General features: G+C 50.3%; 7 protein-coding genes across 7 annotated transcripts; 4 read left to right on the top strand and 3 right to left on the bottom strand.

The window, feature by feature from the left end:
• Positions 1-1,009: 1,009 nt before the first annotated feature.
• Z518_02572 (uncharacterized protein) lies at positions 1,010-3,200 on the bottom strand (the record flags this gene model as incomplete). The annotated part of the gene is made up of 3 exons (XM_013419600.1): positions 1,010-1,321; positions 1,377-2,517; positions 2,587-3,200. The coding sequence occupies 3 exons, from the start codon at positions 3,198-3,200 to the stop codon at positions 1,010-1,012; spliced, it is 2,067 nt and encodes a 688-aa protein (XP_013275054.1).
• Positions 3,201-9,195: 5,995 nt separating this feature from the next.
• Positions 9,196-11,512, top strand: Z518_02571 (uncharacterized protein; the record flags this gene model as incomplete). Its single annotated transcript, XM_013419599.1, has 2 exons — positions 9,196-11,369; positions 11,425-11,512. The coding sequence occupies 2 exons, from the start codon at positions 9,196-9,198 to the stop codon at positions 11,510-11,512; spliced, it is 2,262 nt and encodes a 753-aa protein (XP_013275053.1).
• Positions 11,513-12,234: 722 nt separating this feature from the next.
• On the top strand, positions 12,235-14,526 carry Z518_02570 (uncharacterized protein; the record flags this gene model as incomplete). The annotated part of the gene is made up of 1 exon (XM_013419598.1): positions 12,235-14,526. One exon carries the CDS (start codon positions 12,235-12,237, stop codon positions 14,524-14,526), a length of 2,292 nt encoding a protein of 763 aa, XP_013275052.1.
• A 582-nt stretch (positions 14,527-15,108) lies between these two features.
• Z518_02569 (uncharacterized protein) lies at positions 15,109-18,058 on the bottom strand (the record flags this gene model as incomplete). Its single annotated transcript, XM_013419597.1, has 3 exons — positions 15,109-17,783; positions 17,833-17,977; positions 18,041-18,058. The coding sequence occupies 3 exons, from the start codon at positions 18,056-18,058 to the stop codon at positions 15,109-15,111; spliced, it is 2,838 nt and encodes a 945-aa protein (XP_013275051.1).
• A 415-nt stretch (positions 18,059-18,473) lies between these two features.
• Positions 18,474-19,715, bottom strand: Z518_02568 (cysteine desulfurase; the record flags this gene model as incomplete). The annotated part of the gene is made up of 1 exon (XM_013419596.1): positions 18,474-19,715. The coding sequence occupies one exon, from the start codon at positions 19,713-19,715 to the stop codon at positions 18,474-18,476; it is 1,242 nt and encodes a 413-aa protein (XP_013275050.1).
• A 750-nt stretch (positions 19,716-20,465) lies between these two features.
• Z518_02567 (uncharacterized protein) lies at positions 20,466-20,837 on the top strand (the record flags this gene model as incomplete). Its single annotated transcript, XM_013419595.1, has 1 exon — positions 20,466-20,837. The coding sequence occupies one exon, from the start codon at positions 20,466-20,468 to the stop codon at positions 20,835-20,837; it is 372 nt and encodes a 123-aa protein (XP_013275049.1).
• Positions 20,838-24,003: 3,166 nt separating this feature from the next.
• Positions 24,004-25,154, top strand: Z518_02566 (uncharacterized protein; the record flags this gene model as incomplete). The annotated part of the gene is made up of 2 exons (XM_013419594.1): positions 24,004-24,332; positions 24,389-25,154. 2 exons carry the CDS (start codon positions 24,004-24,006, stop codon positions 25,152-25,154), a joined length of 1,095 nt encoding a protein of 364 aa, XP_013275048.1.
• Between the last annotated feature and the right edge of the window lie 870 nt (positions 25,155-26,024).

Raw genomic sequence — 26,024 nt, 5'->3', positions numbered from 1 at the left:
GTGGGGGTTTCCTGCTGTGATTTTTGTTACAGATCCTAAACTAAGTCGGAACAAAACGTCGAATCGATCATAACCACCGAGTGATCTCCCAAATCGAAGATCAAATTGGTTCACGCTTCTGAAAAGAGGGAAAAAACATTCTCACCACAAACATTGATTCTATTCGGGCCTACACTGCTAGCTCTTGCGCGGTGAAGTGCAAGCCTAATCCAAATAATCGCAGGTCCAGATATCCAAACCCCGGAGGAAATATCGTCCTCCCCACGTTTCTTCCAGGTCTATCGCTATCGCAAGCAAACTCTCCCCCTCTTGATCGTTGTCGTACGTAATCAGACCGAGAATCACAACGTATGAGCAGCATTTGCTGAAGAACACCATCCCAGGAAAAAGGAAATCGCTGCACTCGAGGCTTGTACAAATATCCCTCTCCTTCGTTCCTTCGCTCCTCCAGGAGAACCAGCAACTTTGGTGAAGATTTTCCGCCCTGACGGTTCAGCCAAGCCCCCCGTATTAACGCCGCGGTCAAGTTGAGTAGAACCGAATTGAGCATCGATATCCCATGCTCTCCTTCCTTATCCCAGCGATCTGTATATAAACCGACGCAAGTTACAACTTTTGGGTAAAAAAAAATTTCAAGCAATAAAAGTTCCATGACCATTGGCTTGTGTTGGTGACCAAACTTTTGATTGAGCATGGTTGCCCAACGACAGTTCTGCCGATTTGTTGATATCGATCCCAAACCTTGACCATGGCATTGAATAGAAAGTTGATTTTGAGAAACACTGTCCACCACAATAATCTTGATCTCGAAGAAACCCGTGTGAGCCCGTTGGTGAACATTCCCCTTTCCCTCCGATAGTCGGCCGTCTCACATCGTGAACGAAGGGGGAAAAAAAAATTTAATAAAAAACTTTAATAAAAAGCAATCTCTTCGAGATGACAGCCACGCTGTTCGAAGTGTCGAATTGTAATGATCATTCCTTTTAAAGAATATGTCTGGGTATCGTCTTTACATCATGCTGAGATCGCCCGAGAGACCGGCTCCGATGTTCCCTGGATTTTGGCCTGCCATCAAGTTTGGTATATCTAACGATAGGCTCTTGTTCGCATTAAGCTGTAGTTCGGGATTGCAAGGAGGTGAGTGCGACTTGTGATATTTGAGACCGTTCAAGTTCTTATAACGTTTCTGACAAACATCACACTTGTAAGGTTTTTCTTTCTCCATTCCCATTGTTCCAGGATAGGGTGCTTGCGTGTCGGGATCGACAATGGAAAACGTACCGTCTCCATTTTCATGAAGCCGTTGATTATTGTGTCCATGCTGACTCACGGTTAGGCAATGACGATCAAAACAGACGGAGGATGAAATTCCTTACCGATTTGTGGTACTTCAGACCATTTTGATTCTTGTAAGCTTTCTCACAGCCAATCACGGGACAACGGAACGGTTTGGGTTCCTCGTGTGGAAGAATGTTGGTTGTCGTGTCGGGCAATCCGGCAGCGGCTTGTCGTTCACGGATGGTCCGTGCAATTTCGCTATTAGGCCCATATTGACCAGACCCGAGCCGGTTCTGCGTCATCTGCTGTCCTTGACCCTGGTTCATGCTCTGGGTACCAGGTGAGAATAGTCGTTTCGCTGGCTCATCAATACACAGATCAATCATGTCGTTGTTCATGCCGAAACCAAAGCCACCAAACCCATTTTGACCGCCGTTGAAAAGGGGATTGTTTTGCATAGACATATCGTCCATCCCACTCATGAGACCGTCTTCCAGCTCACCGGGGGTTCCGGGTGCTGATGAATCTGGGGTGCCGCGATATGCACTTTGAAGATCTTGGAATTGTTGCATGGGATTTGCCATGAGCGTCGACGAGGCGTTATTCCCCTGGAAAGGCGCAGAAGTCCGACCGGGGGCCACCGGAGTATTCGGTGTGGATTGTCGATATGCCTGGTGTCCCTGCATCATCGTCGTGTTGAGTTGTGGAATTTGGGGTGGTGCAGGAGCGGTAAAGGAGGTCTGTGGGGATGTCTGGGATTGGTTTTGACTGTACATATTGGAGGGTGGTGTGGTCTCATCGGCACCGTCAATATCATCCATTTCCATATCCTCGACAGTGTCCATATCGGGAATGGTCTGCAAGGTGCTGGAGAAACCCGATTGACGTGGCATATTCTGGGTTGTCGTTTGTTGTGCTCCAAATGGCCGGCCGGGAGCATTCTGGGAGAGTTGTTGTTGTTGGCTCCGGTGTTGGGCCTCCTGTTGAACCTGAGCTGCCGTTGTAGCTGCCATTGCCGCTCGGCTGTCAGGAACCGCCTGTTGATTTCCATCCGTTTGTACTGAATCCTTCTGTGCGTGTGCTTCTTCGTAATGCTGTAGCAGGTCATGTAGAGTAGGCAATGTGAGGCCACAGCAAGAGAAATCCTTCATGAAATTGGCCTCAAGTTTAGGAAGATAGGAAGACGAGTGAAAGGATGGAGAATTGAAGGTGAAGGGCGAGGTTCCGGACATCATCATACTGTCCAGTCGTAAATATTTAGAAACAAGATAGTCGGAGTAGGGTAGAAAGGAAGAGGGGGGCGCTTACTCGTCTCTGATCCAGCTCCCGGCTGATATTCCTCCCCAGCTCATACCGGTGCCCAGGCTCTGCGCTATACTCTCGCGTCTGGCCTTGTCATTCGCCATGCCTTTCATTGAAATCGGTCGGGCGCCATGTTCAAATCTCGTGAAATCATCGGACACATTTGAAGGCATCTGGGGGATCGGGCGGGTGAGAGTAGTTTCTGGGGCTTGGTTGGCCATCATTCGTTTCTCTTCGCTATCACTTCGTTGTAACGCGGAAGTCAAGTTCGAGGGCTGATTACCACGAGGAGAAGTTGAGGTTTGTCTCACGGAAATATCGAGTGGATTGGCTACGCTCGCCATTCCCCGAACCGGCGGCGGGGCGCCAAAGGTTGGGAAAGTATTATCGTCGAAGTCGGGCTCGAGAAGCGAAGTATCTAAGCAGAGTCTTGTAGTTGTGCGTCCAACGTCGATGGGTTTCCTGAACCAGGGTAGAAAGTCCTTCTCTGTCTTCTTTCCAAATGATGGCCCGTTGCCGACGGGGGTCACCGGGGTCGTATCTCGAGAGGTGAAATGCGACCGATCACTCGGAGAAGGCGAGTGATGTAGTGGCGGAGGACTTTCTTCGTATTCAAACATAGACTTTCTGGAGAATCGTTGTGGAGGAGAGAGGAAGGTTCCCGGTTGATGTCGCTGATAGCAGGCTGTGACGTTATGAAACCGGCGTCGGACCGTTATGAGGCACGGTGAGAGATGAGGGCCGTAGGCGGTAATGAGCGACGTTGAGGCGAAGATACGTATGGAGGATAAGGCTGTTTATCCAATGGTGGAATACTCCCGTCGAGAATCGTATTGACAAGTGAACAGAATGCGAGGATATCGAGCAGGACAATGGAGAATGACGGGTGGATGATGGAAGAAGGTATAGTAGTGAGTGGTCGAGCCGAGTCCGCCTAGTAAGCCAGTGCAGCGCGGTGCTGTGCAGTGAAGAGCTACGACTAAGAGACCTCGTACCGTGACGGTTGAGTTGGCGGTAGCGGCACCGAGCAACTAACTTGCAGGCCCAGCGTTGAGCACTGAGCGCCCGTATACTGCAACCCAGCCGGGGTCCTTCCTTCGAGACTGTGGGTACCCGCCTTTCCACTCTGCTGCCACCTCCCGTGTTCCCACGGTCCAAGTCGTCCCATAAGGTACCTCGGCCACCACCATTACATGGTACATCTACAGGAAGAGAAATATACGGGTTGATGAATTGACCACCACCTCCAACTTATTCCGCTAGATCAAAAACGACCACGGGCTCCAAGACGGTGACTCCTCTCATCTCCCCCCTCCAAACCATTCCATTCCGCACACCTTCTTGCTTGGAATCCGGTGCAGAGCCGCTTGGGAATCTCCAGCTGCTAACGAGCAAGCCTCTACATCACCGAGCGTTGCCGATCAAGGAGTCTATCAGTAAGCTCTTGGAGAGACATCTCACAGGAAGAGCGGAAGCAGAAGGAGTAACAAATGAAAGTAAATCCGGGAAAAAGGGAGCGACTGGCTAGAAAAGCCATGGCCTCGCCGAGTCATTGTGCGCACTAGTCCCTCCTGCCATTAGCCAGCTTCGACGTTGAAGAGGGTGGCAGGCTGAGGCCGGATGTCGGCCAGCAAAGATTCTTTGGAACCGCATTGGTTAGCGCCATAGCAAAAACCCTCAGATTTGCCGCTGGATTTCAAAGACATTTGTTTGCCTGTTTGCTCATTTCTGTATTGCTCATCCATGATTGCAAAAATGCACTCGTAGGAATGGAGGTCAGGTTGTCTGACCAGGAAGGTATTCTACCCGAAGCCTCCCAAAGGAGGTGATCGGAACCCAACTTTGGTCAACTTGCGAAAACTTAGCCCAAACACCTTGCCTTCTCCATCCATGGACCCTAATGCGACAAAGTTGTCCAGTGGCTCGTCGGTAAACCTTCTTGGGCTTCTCCGTCAACAGGCCAACTCGCCAATGATAAGCCTCGAGTGTGACCCTGACAAGGTTCCATGTCTGTCATGGCACCCACCCACTCTTGTCAACCTGCCAGGCTTTGGCGCGCTCAAGGCCCGGATCAAAAGGCGTGCTGCAGCCGGCCTTGTTCGGGGACCATTATTGCTGCCCTCAGCTCCATCAACGCCTATGGAGCAACAGTCCCTTTTGACCCAGATCCTTCCTAATCAGGAGAAGTCAGTGTCAGGATTCTCGAGTCCTGGAGATTGGAGATTTGTGGCGCCGCGTGGAAAGAAGCCCATGGCTTTCTCGAAGTATAACGTGGGTCGGACAGTCGGATCTTAGATGCGAAATCACCTCCGTCGTCAGACCGTGACGAATGTAGGAGGCAAGAGCAAATCTCATAATCTCACCTGGGCCCGGATCTAAAACTGTGGCTCCTCCTTCATCTTCTGCTGTTCCAGTGATCGCTTGAAGAGCTGTCGTTCATACGCGATGCCACTAGAAGTTCGATCATGATCGGAACATCAAGATGTAGTTAAGAACATGAGGAGCGAACCGGTAGAGTACGCTTAAGGGCCATTGGTGATCATGATGCAGAGCCACAGGCGAACGCTATTCGTGGGATGGATGGAACAAGTTTAGAACAACCCTGGTCGGACATTGACGAGATCAAAGAGCCCCGTCAGATGAAAGCTCGTGATTAGCTGGTGTTACTCGAATCATCAACGTAGATTGAACTCTCCGTCTCAGGCATGTACGCTTTTTGAGTTTGATAGAGACGAGGCCAGTAGTGAACCTCCAAGAAGAAACGTAAACGACAAAGCCGCCCGTTTCGTTATACGTATCTTGTTTGCATCACTTGGTGTGCTTCCTGGAATTACTCCGAACTGCATTACCAGTTATTGACCGCTCCGTCGCTTGACTTCTCACACACACTCTCAAAATATTCCACCAACCCCCCTAAGAGTCTGCCAAGTTCGGCTGTTGGTGGAGGGTCATTGCTTGCAACTTCCGGATTCTCCCCCGTCCAATTTGCATGGTTCATTGCGAAATCGCATCCGTCTCGGTCAACGGCGTCTTTACTCCTTTCGTGGATGACCTGACGAAATGTTACATTATGCTCCAGGATGAAGACCACATCTGTCTGTACAATTGCACAAAGACGGGAAGAACATGTGGGAGTGTTCCGCGGGGCCCTCCGAATTTGACCTTCTTCGCTCATCCCGGCCCATTTTTACACTTTTCGGTGGACCCCGAGACCGGACCAATTCCCAACAATGGATGTCTCGTAAGGCTTAGAGCTGACGCCAAATATGATGGGGGGTTGCTCACGACACATTGCAGAAGGTATCACTATGATAACAGCACCAAGCATACGACCCATCGGCCTCGTTGGAGACGTATACGAGAGAATCTCCCAAGGGTATCGAGCTCTCATCATGACTAGCCTCAACCCGAAATTCATCGTTCCTGTTAACTTGGGTAAAGGCGAAGTCAATGGTGTGATATAGATAACCCGCCAATAATGGGCACTAGCCCCGTGGGAAGGGGTGTACCGAGGTTTTGCAAGATTTGGACGAGGCGCCGTGTAGTGTATGTCATTGGACCCTCGATTTCTGTAAAGGTACAAGGAACCAACCCACGAGGGCGGTCAAGCTTGGAGGCTACACGGGTATCGGAGATAGTGCGATCATCAAATTGCGAGGCAATGATGATGACGATGAACGATGCCGATCATGGTCGGAGTATTGGTGTTGGTGGTCAATCAGTCGGAGAGTCTGGCAAACAAACATCGATCTCTCTGCTAACAGTACGGTATGACCTGACCTGCAAAATCACAAGTTGATTCCCTGTCCTGTGTGTTTCCATCCACAGTCGACCGCTCTAGTCTTTGGATCTTTGACGATGGTGATGTTCTCTCATTCTCTTGAGTAAGATTGTCACATGCATGAAGGTGATGAGAAGGTAGGATACGCTATAGGAGGCGTCGAAGGATTTGGAGATGGTCTGTCGAGGCTGATTCGATCTGGACTGATCGTGGCTGCCTTTTGACGTTCAGAGCCCCGAACACACGCCTTGACAGCGTATTCGGTGGGTGAGATTAGGTTGGGGTTGGACTCTGAATTTGGTGATTGTGCTCGTGCCCCGATCTCTATGCACCCGAGAATTGGCGGATTTGTTCAGTCCTAGAGCCAACTAGTGGCCACCTCAGATCTGGCGGAGGACCAATGATTATGGCTCAGCTGACGATACGATGGCAACTTCCCGTATGGATAGGAGACGGCGAAGGGCCGTGCTGTCTTCACAGCGGGATATTTCGTACCGCATGGGCCATGATTGTTGAATCCCAACCTCGGACTGAAATTTCCTCGAGTGGGGGAAGGGCAGAGAAACCCGTTCAGCCATCAACATGGAACCTCGCTTCTCTGTGTCAGGTTCTCATATTTCCGCAATGAATAACGTTTCCAATGTCGTCCAGACTATTGATGACATTGGCACTTGACACGGAGGAAATACACCGAGCTGCTCGTGAGGTGGTTGGACCCCCCTGTATCTGCCAAGGATTTCTGGAAGGTCAGCACTGTCCTCTGTGGTTGTGGATGGCGCAGCCTCCAACCCTTTAACCTTCGGGTTCAGCTGTGATTGAACCCGACAGACCCGCCACATAGGTGAGACATGCTGAAAGAGGCTGCAAATTACTGGACCCTTCTGCTATTTGGCACACAAACCCGGATGTGACACTTCCCCATGGCTTACAGCGAACATTTTCGGACATCATGAAAAGGCCGCTGAAGGCTTCTTTGGCCTGAAGAAGTGGTTCTAAAAGACTGAATGTACTGACAAAATATGATTCACACCTCCATAGGACAGATATCGTTTTCAGATCAACATAACAGGATCGACCCTTCCAATGAAGCTTCCTCATCCCTTCCGCACCACTCCTACACCCCCCCACGGCATTCCATCAGCCTGGATACAAGATAAACATATGTCGACTCTGTTTCCAGCAAATCTTCTCTTGAGCAGGGGAACAATTGTATCTCTCTTGGACTGCTCACAGTGCTGTTTATTTGGATATCTTCACGATGAGACTGTCGCCTTCCGCTTCGCCAACAGAATTTGCTGAAATGCTCTCTCTTGGAGCTGATACTCTTTGCTCTTCCAGGAAAGATGACGGAGGTACATCAGGCTGGTTCCCTTCTTTATCTCCAAGCGCTTGGTGGCAGTAAGGGCGTCGTGCGCTCAAGCTTAGTCGATAGTGAATGTACCGAAGGAGATTCGTCACAGCCATCCAGCCATGCATGAAACTTGAAAGGCAAGGTCAGTCCGCATCTGCTAGAAGGGGAGATGGGACCCTGGAGGGAGCCTTTTTCCCAGCCAGTGAATAAGGTTTTACCTACAGTGCAACAAGGGCTCCGACAGAGGCATACACCATTAAGATCGTCGGCTTATGCTCCCAGCGATTAGTGTGGGTAGTCTCAATGGTCGTCCAGGTGAAGAGGACGAGAAACGTCAACACGCCTCAAAGCTCAATTGCCAAAATAATGAGCGACGGACGCCGGACCTCATTGGCATTGTTCAATCTTGGACGTTTTGAAGTTATTTTAAAACAGGTGAGGAAGAGATTGAACATGATGGATACGCCAAAGATCGATCCCAGAACCATGAAGACGGGGAGCAAAGTCGCGAAACTGAGTCTCATGGCCCCACGGAGTCGTTAAGAAGGAGCAAAAGGCGAATGGCGATTTCAAGGCGGTGCGCCCCGGATGCTTGGGTGAAGCAACACATATTGTGGATGAAATGCTTCAAGTCGTCGAGGATGATGCGATGGGCCCGCCAGTGCTGGTTAATCTGTCGATGGATGAGACGGCAGCAAGAAAAGACTTTTGAGGAATCGCAGAAACTCCAAACTCCGAGTACCGAGAAAGCTATACGTTGAGAGGTTTCATCACATTATCTACTCTCGAGAAGTGGAGTGAGTTGCGAGACTATATCCCGTTCGATCGCCCGGTATTGGGCCTAAACCTATACCCCTTTAAGAAGAGTCCTGAATCCTTCAAGTAAACATCGCGGCCGAGGTCCAATCACGTTACGCGGTAAGCACAGCCTCAGGAGAAAAAACAAGAAACGAACCCTTCATTATACTTGCTGAGGTACGCGTTCGATTGGACAACTGAAGTGTTCAGCGTCTTGTTCAAAGCAGCCTGATCTCAATCCGGTTGTGTGGTGGGTGGGTTGTGCACACCTGGATTGATTGTCCCCCGAGAACAGACTTGTAGTCAGTTCGCATGCATTCGAGAAGCGTGTCTGAAATCAGAGTAGACGGTTGACCTCAACCGGAAGGCAGAAACCCTCAAATGTCAATCATGCTGGAAATGGTGTTTACTGATTGATTGATTATTGATTGATTCCTACGCCCGTGCAGGCAGCTCGGCCTATTGAAAAAAATAGTAGCCGCATATTTCGGGAAAGATTTCCGAGATACTTGGCGAAGACTCACACAATGCCTCGACAGGTTCATCTCGATCTTCGAATCGGTCTCTCATTTACTGTTGCTTCGTGCAGTGGTCACAGGATTGAACGCAGGCTGAATTTGGAGTAAAGACCTTTCCTTGCTTCTAGCCAAGGTCAAACTTCAGCTATCTCTTTCTCTCTGAAGCAATGGCCGAAAATTCTGCGTACCCGTCTCGGCCATTGCGTAATGGTGCCTCACACGACCACACCATTTCTGCTTCAGACTCTCAACAATTGAATTCTTCTTCGGTCCCTGCTAAGCGCAATGTTGAGGAATTAGATCCAGCCGTCATCTCGTCACATCCGCGAGATAAACGGCGAAGAGGGACCGCCCCTATCAAGAAAGAATTCTTGATCCAGCCTGAGGATCTGATAGAGTCACAGTCTCGTCACCATGACCCGGATGACGATGCTGCAGAAGCAATCCGTCATAATGACAGACAGCCCGTCAGCCAAAAACCCAAAGGTAAACATCGCGAAAAGAAGTCAGGTCAGAACAAAGCTCGCGATTATGGTAGTTCCAGAGACGAAGTAGGTTTGTGTTCCACTCGAGTTCACAGACCCGAGTTCTCTCCTGATCCATGCCCTTATGGAGACGATTGTCGTTTCGAGCATGATATCCGAAAATACCTGAAAGAATACAAGCGAAAAGACCTCACCACCTTCAACGGCCTGTGTCCCGTGTGGGAAATAAAGGGAAGATGTCCTGCTGGTTGGAAATGTCGTTTCGCCGGCTCTCATTCCAAAGAGGTCGAACGTGGTGATTCCGGATCAGAACTTGTCTTGGTTGAGGATGCAGATCTGATTGCAAAACATGCGCAGATTTCCTCGGAGGGCGAGGAGACCGGGGTTGCCAACATTTTACCGCCTCAGCAGAGAATAGAGTTGACCAAGAGGAAAGTTTCTACACCCAAATCAGATGAATTCTTAAAGTGGCTTAACACACGAGTTCAAGACCCAGCCGACCAAGGCCGAGGACAAAGAGGGAAAAATGGAGCCCGCGCAAATGGATCCGTGCGAAATTCGTCGTCACCAGAACCAGAAACTGAACAAGGTGTGCCGAATGGGGAAGACCAGATCGACTCCAGAGCTGCCTTTCAAGACCCTCCACTTCGACCATCCGAGAAACGCCGTCTCTACTTCGGAGTTGAGACACCAATCCTGGCCCCTCTAACAACACAGGGAAATTTGCCTTTTCGGCGGTTATGTACTTCGTTGGGAGCGACGTTTACCTATTCTGAAATGGCCATGTCTTTACCCTTACTGCAGGGGCAGAAATCGGAGTGGGCTCTCATCAAGGCACATGAATCGGAAGTTCGGCCGCCTACATTCTCACTCAAAAGCGATGTCAACATTGTGTATAACTATGACGCGAGCCATGACCTCCGATTTGGCGCTCAGATTGCGGCAAACAAACCGTGGTTAGCAATCAAAGCAACGGAAGTCCTCACGTCGCTGATGCCCAAAGGTTTCCGAGTGATTGATCTCAACGCGGGATGCCCCATTGACTTGGTCTACAGAGAAGGAGCCGGCTCTGCTCTCATGGACTCACCCCATAAGTTGGAGAAGATGCTGCGTGGAATGAACACGGTCTCGGGCGAAACTCCAGTCACAGTGAAGATCCGAACTGGTACGCGTGACAGACAACCGACGGCACAAAAGCTGGTAGAGAGGCTGGTTCTAGGTGGTGGACGGAGCCCAGGAGGTGGCTCTTGTGGCGTGGCGGCCATCACCCTTCATGGACGGTCAAGACAGCAGAGATACACCCGTTCAGCAGACTGGGAATACATTGCAGAAACAGCGACCTTGATCGGGGAACTGAATGAGAAGGCGGATGCCTTGACTGACACGATTCACGAGACGGACGAACGAGATCAGCCGAATGGACACCAAGGGTCGAAAAATGGCCGGGTGTTTTTCATTGGAAACGGAGATGTGTACTCTCACGAGCACTACTATGATCATCTCCAACATGCAGGAGTGGATGGAGTCATGGCGGCACGAGGTGCACTCATCAAACCGTGGCTTTTCGAAGAGATAGCAGCAGGCCAGTATCTGGACAAGTCATCCTCGGAACGACTACAAATCGTGGAGCGATTTTGCAGATATGGGCTGGAAGCATGGGGAAGTGATGAAATCGGAGTTGGACAGACACGACGATTCTTGCTGGAGTGGTTGAGCTTTGCTTGTCGATATGTGCCTGTCGGAATGTTGGAGTATCTTCCACCAAACCTTCAGGATCGACCACCTCGACATAGGGGAAGAGACGAACTCGAGACATTGATGGCCAGTGATAATTACAAGGACTGGATTAAGATCAGGTAAGGAATTTTATCCTTGGGATTCCAGAGAATCAATGTTGACAGGAAATGACAGCGAAATGTTCCTGGGTCCTGCGCATCCAGATTTTCGATTCGAACCCAAACACAAGTCCAACAGCTACGAGATTCAAGCGGAAGGATGAGCTTCAGGACAGCCCGGAGATTGAAACGCCTCGATCGACGGCCTCCGGTCGGCATTGCATGGTTGTGTTTCGCATGTCAGTCTGTATCAAACCAGAGCCGGCCTGGGTTCTTGTAATCGAAAAGCACAAATCTTCGCGATCTTCTTCGCATTGAGTACCGCTTTTACTTCTGCCACTAGCATCTCATCTCGTTGAAAGGAATTCCAAAACTACTGGTTCTCATCCACGTCAGCCTTTTTTAGCAATGGATGACAGCGCGGTGTGCTCCTCCGGTGGCCGTCTGCGCTCGACTCACTTGTCCTCGTTAATTTGATCGAACAAAAACGAAGCCGGCGGCCCTATTGCCCTTGATCCTGAAGGATTGGGCCAGGACCAATCCAAGGTACCAACGGGAAGCTGAAGAACGCCAACCCAACTCGGTAATCCCATGGGGTATGGAATATGTTGTACGAAAAATATACTCCGCGGGGGACCGACTCGGGTTCCATTTTGTCGCTTACTCCCCGCCCGAGGTTTAGACTCCAAGTTGTATAACAAATTCAAATCTATCTTCATTGTCCGCCTGATTCTATACCGGCAATTACTATTCGAACGGCAACCGTGTTGCTCAAATAAGCTGAGTTGGGGATCAAGCAAACCTCACGATTCTCACCATCTCAGAAGACGTCCATCTTAATCAGCCGGTGTACAATTGCCTCCCAGAATAATTGCGACAGAGAAAAATGTCTCAAACAGAGGTCCTATCCAGCCTTGCGTCACTTCCTTCACCTCTGCCCCCCACCCCTGAAGTCGAGGTCTTCACCAGAGAACAGTGGGACATTCTCTTTTCGATCATGGGAGTGTTTGTTCCCTCCATCTCCGTCAGCAGTGATGAAAAGAACTCGGCGATCTCCCCCGCGGAGCTTGACCAAGCTGTCTCTAAGCTCAAACAATACCTCCCCGAGGGCTCCTCCGAAGATGTAGTTAAAGATTATCTCGCAGAATCAATCGTCCCAGAACCAGCCTTCAGGGAACATGTGGCGCGGCAATTCACACTATTCATCCCACCCTCAGGTGTCAAAGGTCTAGGCTTCGTCCTCTCCGCCCTCAATACCACAGTGGGATCCTATCTGCTCACGGGCTACTCTTCGCCAATCCACACTCAAGACCTCCTAACCCGCACGAGTATAGTCTGCAACTGGGCCCACTCCCGCCTTCCGCCCCTCCGCGCGGTCTTCCGCTCCGTCAGCGGTCTAGCAAGACAATCATGGATCGCCACATCTCTCCAGATCCCCCGTGTGATCGGATTTCCCCCAACACCCAAACACATCGAACGAAATCCCAGCTACGCCTTCAAATTCCACGACTTCACTTCACCAGCAACACCCGCCAGCCTCACCACCGATGTCATCATCATCGGCTCTGGTTGTGGAGCAGGGGTTACAGCCTCCCACCTCTCCCGAGCAGGACTCAAATGCCTCGTCCTAGAGAAATCCTATCACTTCCCCTCGACACACTTCCCCATGTCCCCCAATGAAGGAAAAGAGCACCTAATGGAAAACGGCGGATTCGTCGCATCCGACGACGGCTCCATAGTCGTACTAGCCGGCAGCACATTTGGCGGCGGGGGGACTGTCAACTGGTCCGCATCGTTACAGCCACAATACGCCGTGCGCGAAGAATGGGCGGCCAGCGGCCTCCCTCACTTCACGGGCGTCGAGTTCCAGGACTGCCTCGACACCGTCTGTGAAAGAATGGGCGTGGCCAAAGCCACAGACCTAGAATCCCTACGCAAGATCGAGCACAACTTCACCAACAGCATGCTCCTCGAAGGCGCGCGACGCCTGGGCATGAACGTTGAAGTGGTACCGCAGAACACGGCGTCAAAGCGCCATTTTTGCGGCTACTGCACGTACGGCTGCGCAAGCACCACTAAACAAGGGCCCGCCAACTGCTGGCTCCCCGACGCCGCCGTCCACGGCACCGAATTCGTCGAAGGCGCCTTCGTGGAAGAAATCGTCTTCGAAACCATCGATGGCCGCAAAACCGCCGCTGGCGTCAAAGCAACGTGGACATCACGCGATCGCCAAACCACACGCAGCCTCGCAATCTCCGCTAAGCGCATCATCGTGGCTGCAGGAGCGTTGAACTCGCCTCTCGTCCTCCTGCGCAGCGGGCTCATAAACCCACACATTGGCGCAAACTTGCATCTCCACCCAACCAGCACGATCTGGTCCGTCTGGCCCCAACGGACGAACCCATGGGAAGGCTCGATATTGACTGTCGCCGTGACTTCGCTCGAGGATCAGGACGGAGCGCACCACGGCCCCAAGATCGAAGCCATCTGCTCAACCCCCGCGTTCGGGATCGCCAATCTACCGTTCCGCGTACCTGCCACCCGAACGCAAAAACCCATCCTCTCGTCTGCCCTCGACCTGAGACTCAACGCCGCCAAACACGGCCACGGTGCCGGCTTCATCTCCATTACCCGGGACGCCGACAGCGGGCGTGTATACTTCGACCCGTCAGATCCAACGCGCCGCCGGGTGCGCATCGCCTATACCCCTTCGTCCCGCGACCTCCGGCACCTGCTCGCAGGCCAATTGGCCGCTGCGCGCATTCAATTCGTCATGGGCGCTTCGGAGATTGACACATGCCATCCGGGCGGAGAGCGGTGGGTGCGGCCATCATCAGTATCAGTGGCCGTCAACACCTCGACAGACGTGGACGTGGATGAAGAGTCTTTCTGCCGCTGGCTTGCAAGTATACGTGCTCGAGGCCTAACGAGCCCGGACCCCTGCATGGTGGGCTCTGCGCATCAGATGGGCACATGCCGCATGAGTTCGTCGAGTAAGAATGGCGTCGTCGACAAGCATGGTAAAGTCTGGGATATCGATGGGCTGTATGTTGCGGATGCGAGTGTGTGTCCGAGTGCGACAGGGGTGAATCCCATGATCACGACGATGGGGATCGCCGAGTGGATTTCCAGAGGGATCGTAAAGGAGATAAAAAGGGACAAGAACCAGGGAGATTGAAGAAAACAACTCGATGCCAAGAAGGTCTGGTATACCATGTAGTAGGAATAGGAGATCCGGACTTGACTGGACCACGAAAACGACCACAAATATGCTCTAATAACCTTTTCTTCTCGGATTTCATTTAGGCCGGCGATAGCTGACTGAGGAATGGTGTTGCAAGCCCTTCCGGCACCTTTGGAATAAGTACACGTATTCAGGTAGACAAAGAACGACAACCCATGAAGGAGATACAAGAAGTAGTCAATTCATCTGGGAACCAAAAACATCTCTCATTGTCATCGGTGAACTCACGTCTTTATATCAAAACAATTCAATCGCCAGATTCCAGCTACCAGGCTCCCTACTCTCCAGGCTGTTTCAAAGTACGTCAGTGTCGGCAACACTCGCAGTGATTCAATCGTACCAACCAGATCCAATCTCGCAGCATCTGTCAGCAATTTGACAATTCCAACTCCGAGTCAGTCGTGGTGATTCGTTCCGATTTTGAACACCATTCCAAAGATACCGGCTGAGCAGGACATCCCCCTTCCAACACTCCAATATTCAACGCGAAGAGCTCTCCAAGAGTCCTCAACCAAATCACTTCCCATTCGTCTTCTTCGCAACCCCAATCCGCGTTCGGCTCACTTTGTCCGCAAACTTCAGACTCGTAATCGTCTCGGAAAGACACTTCTTCTCCGGGGCCACCATGACAAACATGAGCGTCTTGCTGTTTCCACCAAGACTGAATTGCAAGAGGTATGTCAACTTGCTGTTTCGATATGGGATATGAGCACTTCCGGAGCTGCCGCCGCTTGCCCCATTGACACTTTCTCGGGGATTGAAACTTCCAGTCGCCTGTTGTTGGCCTAATGCGCCAATGACATCCCCGAGGCAGGAAAGTGATTTATTGATATTTTGAGTTTCTTTCAAACGGGCCCCTTCGACTTTGGAATGTGAAAGGCGTTCTGAACCAGCAAGATCCACCAAGTTCAGTGTCCCTTTGCTCTGGTGGCCGGTGATGGAGTTGTGACCAGCAAGCTTGAGAATAAAGACGGAGTGACTTCGACTGCTTCGTTCGTTGGCCTTGGTCGCCGCCACCGACCGTCTCGACATGGCTTGAGACAGGATTCCTTCGACTTGTTCTTGACTATCGAGATTCACCGTGGTCACATCTGTTATGGTCGTTTCGCAGGTTGCCATGTCATGTCGAATCTCATGCTTTTTATTCCCCTTTTCATTGTCACCATCTTTTCCGAGCAGGTCTCGCAGCTCCTCGTTGTACACTTCAACGAAACTGCCTTCCATCGTATACTTCCACCCCCGGCTTTCAAGTTCTTTGCTTGTGCTATAAATCTGACGTAGAGCCCGTGGGATCATACCATCCTCTGACGACATTGTGAATGTCTTTCCTGAACCTGTTTGACCGTAGGCAAAGATGCAGACATTGTATCCATCCAGTGCCGATTGAATAAGCTGGCTGATCTCCTCAAAAATCTCACCATTGTTGCTCGACGGATCAAACACGCGGTCGAAAGAAAATTGGTGCGTCTTGGTCGTGACCTTTCCAAGACTATTGGTCTCCTCTGGGCCTTTCACTTCGATATCTTTCAATTCTTCGTCAGTCTCTGGAAACGTGATCTTGGCCGCCTCTTCAGCGTCATCACTGCTGTTGGTCGGTCGGACTCGACAGAACACGCGAATGTTACCCTTCAGCTCTTGAACTTGATTGTGCAGTTTTCGTCGAAGTATTTCTTCCTTCCTAAGTTTTTCTTCGCATTCAACGGCCTTGTCGAGAGCTTCATTCATTCTCCTCTCCATGGCTGCATATGCTTCGGATTGAGATTTGCTGTCTGATTCCAGATATTCGATCTTCGCCTGGAGCGCCTGTCTGGCGCCTTCCATGGTCACTGCATTTGCACTTGCTACGGAAAGATTGCGGCGAAGATCATCATTGAGAAGTTTCTCTCTTTCAAGGTCCGCCTTGAGTCGTTCCACTTCCGCTTTGATGCCTCGAATCTCCTGTTCTTTGGATTCCAGGTCTATTTGATGGCGTTGTCTTTCGAGGGCTCCTTGAGTGGAAACTTGGCTCAAAGCCTGCAACCGCTGACTTCTCTCACTTTCAATCTCACCTTCCAGTCTTCTCTTCAATTCTCGTATCTCCTCTCTGTGATCAGCCTTTAGACGATCCACGTCCTCGCGATGAGACTGGCGAATATTTTCGAATGCGATTCGATTTTCACGTTTGATATCTTCCACTTCCTCTTCCTGATCTCGTTTTAGTTCGTGGTTGGTTTGTTCCGCGGCCTCAAGTCGATATTTGGTCGTTTCCAATTCGCATCTCAGTGCGATCATAGATTCGGTAACGTCCCTCCGTTCTCGTTCAAGGTTCGCAATGGTCGACTTGTAGGTATTGTTGATTTCTTTTGCTTCCACATTATCTTCCATTGCCTGCTTGTAATGCTTGCAGACATCTTCATACATTCTTTCCATATTGCCATACTGTTCTTCGGGATCCCAAGTTTCTAGATCAGAATACTTCGTCAGAAAGGTTCCTGCCTTTGTTTTGTGGGGGGGAAGGGGAGATATTTGAGGAAATGGTTGGGGAGTGAACGAGGGCCTCTCCGGAAGTGCCTGAATCCATGGTGATGGCCGAGGAATTCTGGAAGGGTTATCAGGTCGAGCCTCCTTCGCTTTTGGTGTTTGCCGACCCAACGAGAGTTCTGAGAGCTGAGAGGTGACCGAAGATGTGATTGAAAACTCGCGCTTCGCGTTCGATGGTCTTACGGGAGGACCAAATTCCTTGCCGAAGGAAATGCTTCGAAGGCCATTTTTCACGATCACGGATTCATTCCTCGCGGGAAAACGGGTGGCAAAATCAAAGGGGGGGTTATTGGAAACAGGGGCCGTACGTTTGTTATTGGCATCATCCCGAGTTCCTCCACGGGTACCTAATGATGTAGCAGGCCTCGAATCGGCCGGTCTCGTTCCCCTCTCTTTTGCGAGTGAGGACTTTGGTCGTGCAACACTGGAGCTGGGATGGGTCGAGGGGGCCCGAATGCCACTACCGACGCTGGCCGAGAAGGTGCATGTACTTTTTGAGAATTGGGCATTGCTCCGATATGATTGGGAAAAGGTGGGAGGATTTCGTGATTGAGCAGCGGACATAAATGTCGTGTTGACGGGAGCATTGGACTTGGGAGCAGCCGCAATAGGTTTGATAGGCTCGCCAGCGCGTTCGGCTAATGTTTTCCTCTTGGATGCTGGTTCAGGTACTGCCATCAATGTCAGTATCTCCCGTCTCTTCCTTCGGACCATACAAACAATTCGATCCTTGTCGCTTATGGCTGGTGAATGTCGGAGGAGGCATCGCACTTCGCGAGTTGTTTGCCGACGCAGTCAACTCGGTCAGCTGTCTCTGTGGCGATGCGTGTGCATACCGAGTTGGTTGAGGAAGTTGAGAGACGAACTGGGTGTCCACGTCAGTGAGGGTCTTGTTTGTGTTGGGTGATGACGGTGATTCAAAACATACGTTTTCTGTGTCGGCCATTTTGCAGGGGAGTTAATGTTCCTGATCCAATCGAGGGCTCTGACAAATCTGGAGGACCATAGTTTATTCACACAAGAACGACAGAGTTCACCGGTCAGGTTGTGTATATGTCTTGGTGAAGCAGAGATGATGGGAATTGAGACACAGAAAGTGGGCAAGCATAAAGGGTAGCTTGTCAATCACGTGATGTAAACATTCTACCAAACTGGGAATCCGCCAATCACAATTCAGGGCTTCACGACCATCCTTCTTCCTGCCTTGGTAGACCCTTTCTCACCGACATTGCAGGACAAGTCTCTGGCGTTATCGGGTAACAGGTGCCAGTAGGATTTCAGGGCGAGAATGAGAGAGAATCCAGCTGGCGATGTATTACCCAGAAGATGCTTTCGCCTCTTACCAGTGAGCAATACCTTTCCTACTTGGCAGCCTGGACACCGTTTTCTGCTCCCTGTTTAATAACCTCATCCAACACCTTCACCAGGCCCTCGACTTCCTCCACCGTATTATAATGGAGAAGCGAACATCTGACCACCCCATCGTCACTGTCAGGTATAGCAAGCACATTCTCGCAAAGACGCTTGCTATAAAAATGCCCACTGCGGCACCCATACGGAGACTTTGCCTCAATGGCGTCAATAATTCCCAGTGAACTCCGGCCCTTGACCCTGAAGCTTATAACCGGTACCCTCAATTTTCTATTCGAAGAAGGCTCCCCATAGATCTTGATTTGATCTGGCCTTGATCGCAGGTACGACAGGAATATCTCCTGGATTGTCTCTTCCTGCACAGCTATCGAGTCCCAACCCACTTGATCAATATATGCCGCAACTTGCGGTATGGACTGGACACATTCATAATTGCCCGCAGCAAGACCCAGCATTTCCTCCACTGTGTTTCCGGGTTTGAAATAATGGCCGAGGCTCTGGAGCTGTGACATCGCTTTCTCACGGACGTAGAGCATGGACACATGAGGTCCGTACACCTTATACCACGAAAAGGAGTAAAAATCCACGCCGAGGGCCTTGACATCAATTGCGGCGTGAGGAGCATACGCCACAGCGTCGACACAGAGCAAGGTGTTTGGATTCGTCTCGTGAATGACTTTTGACAAGGCCGCGATGTCTGTGATAGTACCCAAGATATTGGAAGTGTGCGTACAGCAGACTAATCGTGTCTTGGACGTCAGCAATGCCCTCAAGTCTTCAGGCTCCAGTTTGGGATTCGAGTTGGTGTTTTCAGTCGGAATCCACCATTTGATGGTGAGCCCTTTCCACTCTGCCAATTGGACCCAAGGGGCAAGGTTTGCTTCGTGATCGAGATTCGATAAGACGATTTCAGACCCGGGATCAATCTTCAAAGCGATTGACAGATTTCGAAACAATTGAGTCGTCGAGGGACCAAAGACCACCTCCTCTGGTGAGGCGTTGATATACTTTGCCCCTGCTTCGTGGCCCTCATTGAACTTTGTCGTCGAAGTCTGAGAGACTGGGTATGAGGCGCCAAGCTGAACATTGTTGAGAGACAGGTAGTCTGATATGGCCGTGATGACTGATTTGAGAACTTGAGCCCCACCGGCATTGTCCATGAAGACCTGCTTTTGTGCAAGGGCTGGGAATTGGGCCCTAATGGCCGTCACATCGAATGATGATACCGCCATGATGGAGGATGATGGAGGATGATTTTCGAGTCAACCAAAGCCCAGCAGGCCAACGATACGGTTGTGCCAGGATTTCTTCCAACTGTCTGGGAATCAGTCTCCTTCGAGCCCAAACAAACAATTTGCGACACTGGAGGAAGATGAACTGTCATGCGCCAGCAGTAGGGGGATGCTCAAACAGGAAGGTGGGAAACTCCGCCTGTGTCCTAGGATGCCAAAGGGAAAGCCTACCTTGGTTGGACGGTGTACCCCCAGACCCCTCCCTTAGAAAAACACAAATAAGAGGCCCTGAAAGGCCTCAGTATTCAAAAGTATGGAGAGACCATCGTCTAACCCCATGGTAATATCCGATCTCTGCGACGCCATTTTTCCGAAGCTACGATTCCATCCGCACCTCACGGCTGACAAAGCAGTTCATTAGTTATAAGGCTTGTCACTCGTCACCATGAAGACCAAATTTCCCAAATTTTATCAGATCTTCCAGAATCGGAAGTGCATGCGCCAGCGTCTATATATTAGTAAGTATCGAGGCCAAAGAGACACGTAAGGCCACAGAGCATATGTAAAAGTGAATCGTTTTTGGCAAGGGCCCCGAATGCCTCCTTCAAAGAAGAAACATGTATTTACATAAATAGGCAGCCTTCATGTTGCCCTCATGCTCTATCTGTCAATTCTCACGCCTCAGAATTCACTATTTGACAACCCTCCGATTCTTTGAAAATCCCGAATTCGACTCATCACATAGCAATCATGGCGATGGTTCCATCCTTGGGAAGCACTTATACGACCCTCCACGTTACAATCCAAGTGGATCCCAGCAACGTCGAGCCCTTTCTCGCGGCCCTGCGGCCCTGCTGGGCTGCCTGCATTCGCGAACCAGAGTGTATACTCTTTGATGTCTTCCATTCTGGAGCTGAACCGGGAACATTTCGTTTCACCGAAGTATGGACCAAAGATGAGAAATGGTTCAGGGAACACCAGCTCACGAAGCCTTACTATGAGCCATATCTGGCAATCACACAGCCAATGTGGGTGGCGGACAGGAAGATGGAGTTCTTTGAGCGCATAGGAGGTTGGTGTTATATTGACGAGGCATATTCGGTGGGGAGTGTCAACCCATGAATAAGAACCCGGGGCCTTTGGGGAATTTGCGTGAAAATTAAAGTATCCGAATTCTCTGTCGATAGCTCCGACATGATCAAATCCCGATGAAGTCTGGAGTCTTTAGTTTGATGTTTTTGATAGCAATGTATTTAGTCCATCATGGTCTTTCCCGACTTCTCTCACCATCTCCTTTTTCCAGTTGATAAAGGCGTCGTCCCTCTGTTCACCCAGGTATTCGCCCCATACGGAAAATTCCCTGTTGGAGTTCGATCGCAATGGCTTTGCGCTGATAGTATTTGTTTTGTCTTGGGATTATCCCTAGCTTGCGATAGTTGATCGTTTGATCCGTTTTGGCAATTGCTCTTTTTTTTTTTTTTTTTTTTTCGTCTGCCGGACTCTGATTTTCTCGAGATGGCGACATGCCGATGGTATCATTCGTGGTCAAGGGTTCGGTGCACTATGGGAGCGCAGAGGGATGATTCTTTGATGCAATGCTACTTACCTGTCTGTACGAGTGTGTGTTGGAATAAGCGGCCTGGGAATTTAGCCGAGACAGGGCTTGAGGCTATCAATACAACTTGATTCAAAGCGAAGAGCGGCAACTCGCGGGAACATAAATCAGGGCAGCGCCAATGCAACCATGGACTTGAACTGTCACTAAGGGGCAGTTCCGTGTCCATCAATCGCTGTGATTGCCTCGAGAGAAGCCCAAATAGTGACTTCCATGTTGGCAAGAGAGTATAGCGCAAAGTGAATATCTCGTCGCAGGGATCGATCTGTTACCCTGACTCTTCCTTGTACCGGAGCGTCCTTCAGACTGTTGTCGGGGACGTCGATATTGGAGCTCCGCGACATGACCGGGAACGATACGAATACATCAGGATTGGACATCATTCTGATCCCAAGAACGGTCAGGTAGGGTACAGAGACACCGGAGCTCTCAAAGAGTACCATTTCTCCGTGGCCTACCTGCCAATGATCAGGTTGAAGCCCAGTCACGCAAGGCTCGTCAAACGGCGCAAAGCTGTGGGTCCAGTGGGGCACATGTGAAGACATTCCTTCGTGCTGGATGTTGAATCTGATCCCGGACAACAGGCCTAGGCCTTGTTCGATCTCGTATAGAACGGACGAATCCATGCTCATGCCACTATTGTGGAAGCGTACATGTCTCGTCTAACCAAATTCCGGCCAACTCCACTGATGGTTCCAGACATAGGAAGAGATTCGAATTTGACCTACAGACATTAGAGGACCCGACAGTAGAAGCGGCAGGAAGTGTGAAGGCAATGAAAAGTAAGATAAGAGGACTGGTGTGGCTCGTGCCCTAGGAATCCTGCCATGCCTTATCAAATAATTCAGCCTAGCTCACCTCGACTCGTGATTTCGTTCACGCTTAGTTCGGGTCTTTCAGATGGAGCCCAAGAAAGCTTTTTGCTCCTAGCCATTGGCCAGCCAGGCGTCTCAATACGAGCAAAGGAAAGTGGGGGAAGAACATCCAATGCTTGAACACGCCTCATGGCCTCGGTGGTTTTGAAGCGAAGGCCTTCGATGACGTCGACTGATCGTCTCATTCTTTATGCAACTCGTTGGAGACTGTTTCCCTTTGATCCAGGGACCTCTTTGGATAGGCTGGCATTCTTAGACTTGGCTGATCTGTTTCCTCCACTATCAGCCCTCAGGATCTCAAATCCTCTGTAACCTTCATCGCCAAGAATACAGGTAGTATCCCTTTGCAACATTACTAAGTTCGCTTATAATTTGAGCTAGCATCGTATCTACAATTTGTGACTGTCAATACGTAGTCCGACTGTCTCGAGGCGATCTTTTGTGCCCTTTCGTGTTTCCACTCTCTCGAGGTTCCCTTCCTCAGTTTACCTTGCCGTACTTTACGAATTATGCAGCCAAAAGCGAAACCAAGCCACAGCGGCGGCTTTGGCTCTCTGCATTCCTCTGTACTCGACCTGGTTCTTTTCATCTCCTCTCGAGGAAAAAGCCATGCTCAATCCCAGGAAAGTACTGATAATCATAGGGTACTCCCCAGCGTGGGAATAGTCTTGTTGGCAAATCCCTTGAGCGCTGGGGTGAACTCCGGGTCGAATTCCGGGGCCATGATTTGAACCGGTACACTGATGTTTTTTTTATCTCGCTCTTCTCCAGCCATGTTGGATGCACTGTAGAGATGCAGTCCACCAGGTTGCCGTTGCTTTTGGCACCTAGTCGGAAAACAGCCCAGCCTCCAAAGCAGAAGCCAATGGCCCCTACTCGTTTGTACTGAGAGCGGAGATCTTGAGCACATGCGAGGATCTCACCCTCTCTCACCGGTTTCGAATTGCGAGCGATGAAGCTTGGGAAATCCAATTTGTGCCACTGGGAGACATCTCTGGGTCTTCTCTACCCCGGTGGGAGAGCCTTGCCACAGGGAGCCTTGAATGCAGCACTCAGACATATCGACCTTGTATCAGACCTAAGTCTGGGGTCTGCTGTTAACGTAGAAAGAAATTTCAAACCGAAGAATGGCTTTTTGGGAAACTTGATATCTTCAGCAAGATGGCCCATATTTGAATGATCCCCGGAATTTTGCCTTGATTCCGAAGTCTGTGGATGATCTTGCATCGGCCAAGAGATACTGGAAGACGAGTCGAGATGATAGGGGTGGTTTCAAACAGTAAAAGCGGCACGATCTGGTTGACCTTTGTCCACGTGATCTCAGGCTGGCCTGTGCCAGTGCGTCGCTGGCACTGAATGACATGTGAAAGGCTCAAAAGGCTTCTTCCACTGTACTGTAGCACTACCGACGATAGATGCCACTTGACCACTGGCACTCAACTGGAACCACTATCTTTCATTTTCATCAGTCGTTCCATCATCGTCAACTGCTGAATCCACAAATTCCTCTTCGGCGCCGATGCCGAGTGACTGGAGTCTTGGGTCCACTGGTACACCACCCTGTTCTGGCACTTCTTGCCCATTCTCCAATTCCAGCCAGGTTACCCGATTTCCTCGCCATGTACCGGTCTTTCACCTGAGTCAGTTTCTCTGGGTTCCCTTGCCTTCTGAACAAATGATCTCGCGACCTGGGGCACGTATCATTTGTGCTATGTTGCCTCCATTTTCTCCTCATACGATTCTGACAAATTTCTCTCGGTTTTTGCGATTTTGGTGAGGTACAGAAGACGGGCCCTACATGGAGAAGTTCTCGCAGTTTCGTGACAAGGGTATGGTCTCTCAGCCGCCAACACCAGTTCACGACGCCAGGACAACTTACAAATTCGCAGGTTCTGGTATCGCGCCATTCCTTCCCATTCCCACCGAGTCTGCGGGCCTTCGTCTGCCATTTCATTTCTTCCTATTCATCTGCCGTGTACCGCTGATGCTGGTTTTCGCTCTTTCATACTTTCTGATATTACAATGGATGCCCATCGGTGTTTTGGGGAGAAAGGCTTCACTATGGTGCATCTTGGGCATACCTGGGATATGGTGGATTGATCTACAAATCGACGGAGTAAAGAAAGGGTACGCATCTTTTCCAACGCACTTCAGGCCCAAGAAGCATGTGCTGAGATTCGCAGGTCTTTGGCCAAAAACGTGGACAGAATTCCTCAACATGGCTCTGTTATAGCATCTTCCAGCGCTTCGCCGATTGATCCTCTATACCTGTCTGCCATCTTCGATCCAGTCTTCGCGGCCACATATCCATATGCTCGGCAAGTGGAACCCATATCCCTGTTTACGGCGGTCTGTCGGACGTTCACATATCCCAAGCTCCACCCGCCCGAGGGGGCAAGATTGGTGGACATTGAAACATTGCTCAAAGAAAACCCAAACCGAGTCGTGGCGGTATTTCCCGAATGTACCACGTCGAATGGAAGAGGGATCCTACCAATGAGTCCGAGTCTTCTGACCATACCACCGCGAACAAAAGTGTTTCCAGTCAGCCTGAGATACACGGCCCCTGACGTCACGACTCCAATCCCTCACGCGTATGTGACCTTCTTATGGAATCTGTGCAGTAAACCGACGCATTGTATCCGCATTCGTATTGCAGAGGCAGTGTATAACACATCAAAACGACCATTGGAGCCAGCAGTGGCGAAAACGACGTCATACACGACCCATTATTTTGACACCCTACCATCAGACACCGCGGCGAGTGATGCAGACACACTCGTCGGTGGCGAAGAATTAGAAGGTCCCGCGATCAAAGAAGACAGAGCATTTCTGGACAAAATCGCCGAGAATCTGGCTCGGCTGGGGCGGGTCAAGAGAGTGGGATTAGGAGTCAAAGATAAGATTGAATTTGTGGCCATGTGGAAGAAGTCAAGAAGTAGATGGTGACAGGGTTAGCAAAGCAGGCCGCAAGGCTGAGAATTCGACAAAATGAAGAAAAGTTAAATTCAAGACCGCGTCTCCAGAGAGTGTCGATTATGATGGAAAAGTTGACCATATCTTGGGTGCTTGGGGGTTTTCGGTTCATGATTCGAGTCGTTGAGTCCACATGACAAAATTTGACTTCTGCCCAACTCATCCAGTCCTCCATGTCCACGCCAACGATCTGACATTGCTCGCACTGATCCCGACCTTGGTTTCCTTACCCTACACCGAACTTGCTTCATCACAACTCACTTTCGACTACAACTCTATGCATGGCCGGGACCGCATTCACGCGGTACTCGGACCTCACCGGTCTACCGGGCAATATATCATGTTATTCAACGCCCAACAGCGCAGTGGCGATATATGCGGCATTCTGAATAATGGTACGTATACAATTTCCCCTCAAATGACGTTTTCCTCCCCTGTCGTTTGCTGATTTTCTTTTCCTTTTCTTCCTTTTTGATAGTTTCGCCCTCATCTATTTGTAGTCCGGGATTCTGTGTTTTCTTGAGAAAAAGCGCAAGACAATGCGTCCAGTAGCTAAAACGGGAACCGAAGAAGACGAGTTCAAGAACCCTAGGCCCAGAGATTTGAATCTTTGATATTGATATCTCTCCTGTTCTCAAGATTCGTCTCCCCCTTTGGTTCTGGCTCTGGTTCTTCTTCTATCTCTGTCTCAATCCCTTGCCCTGTTTCTGCTTCTAGCTCTACCTCTATTTCCGTTTTCTAGCTTCCAATACCCACATCTCTTTTTACGTATAGTACGAACCTACCTCTCTTCCAACTGCGATCCCTCGCCAGCCTCCTCATCAGTGTCGGCACCTGCTTCTA

The sequence above is a fragment of the Rhinocladiella mackenziei genome, assembly GCF_000835555.1.
Source record: "Rhinocladiella mackenziei CBS 650.93 unplaced genomic scaffold supercont1.2, whole genome shotgun sequence".
In the NCBI taxonomy this organism is placed as follows: Eukaryota; Fungi; Ascomycota; class Eurotiomycetes; order Chaetothyriales; family Herpotrichiellaceae; genus Rhinocladiella; species Rhinocladiella mackenziei.
This window is presented reverse-complemented; position numbering and strand designations above follow the sequence as displayed.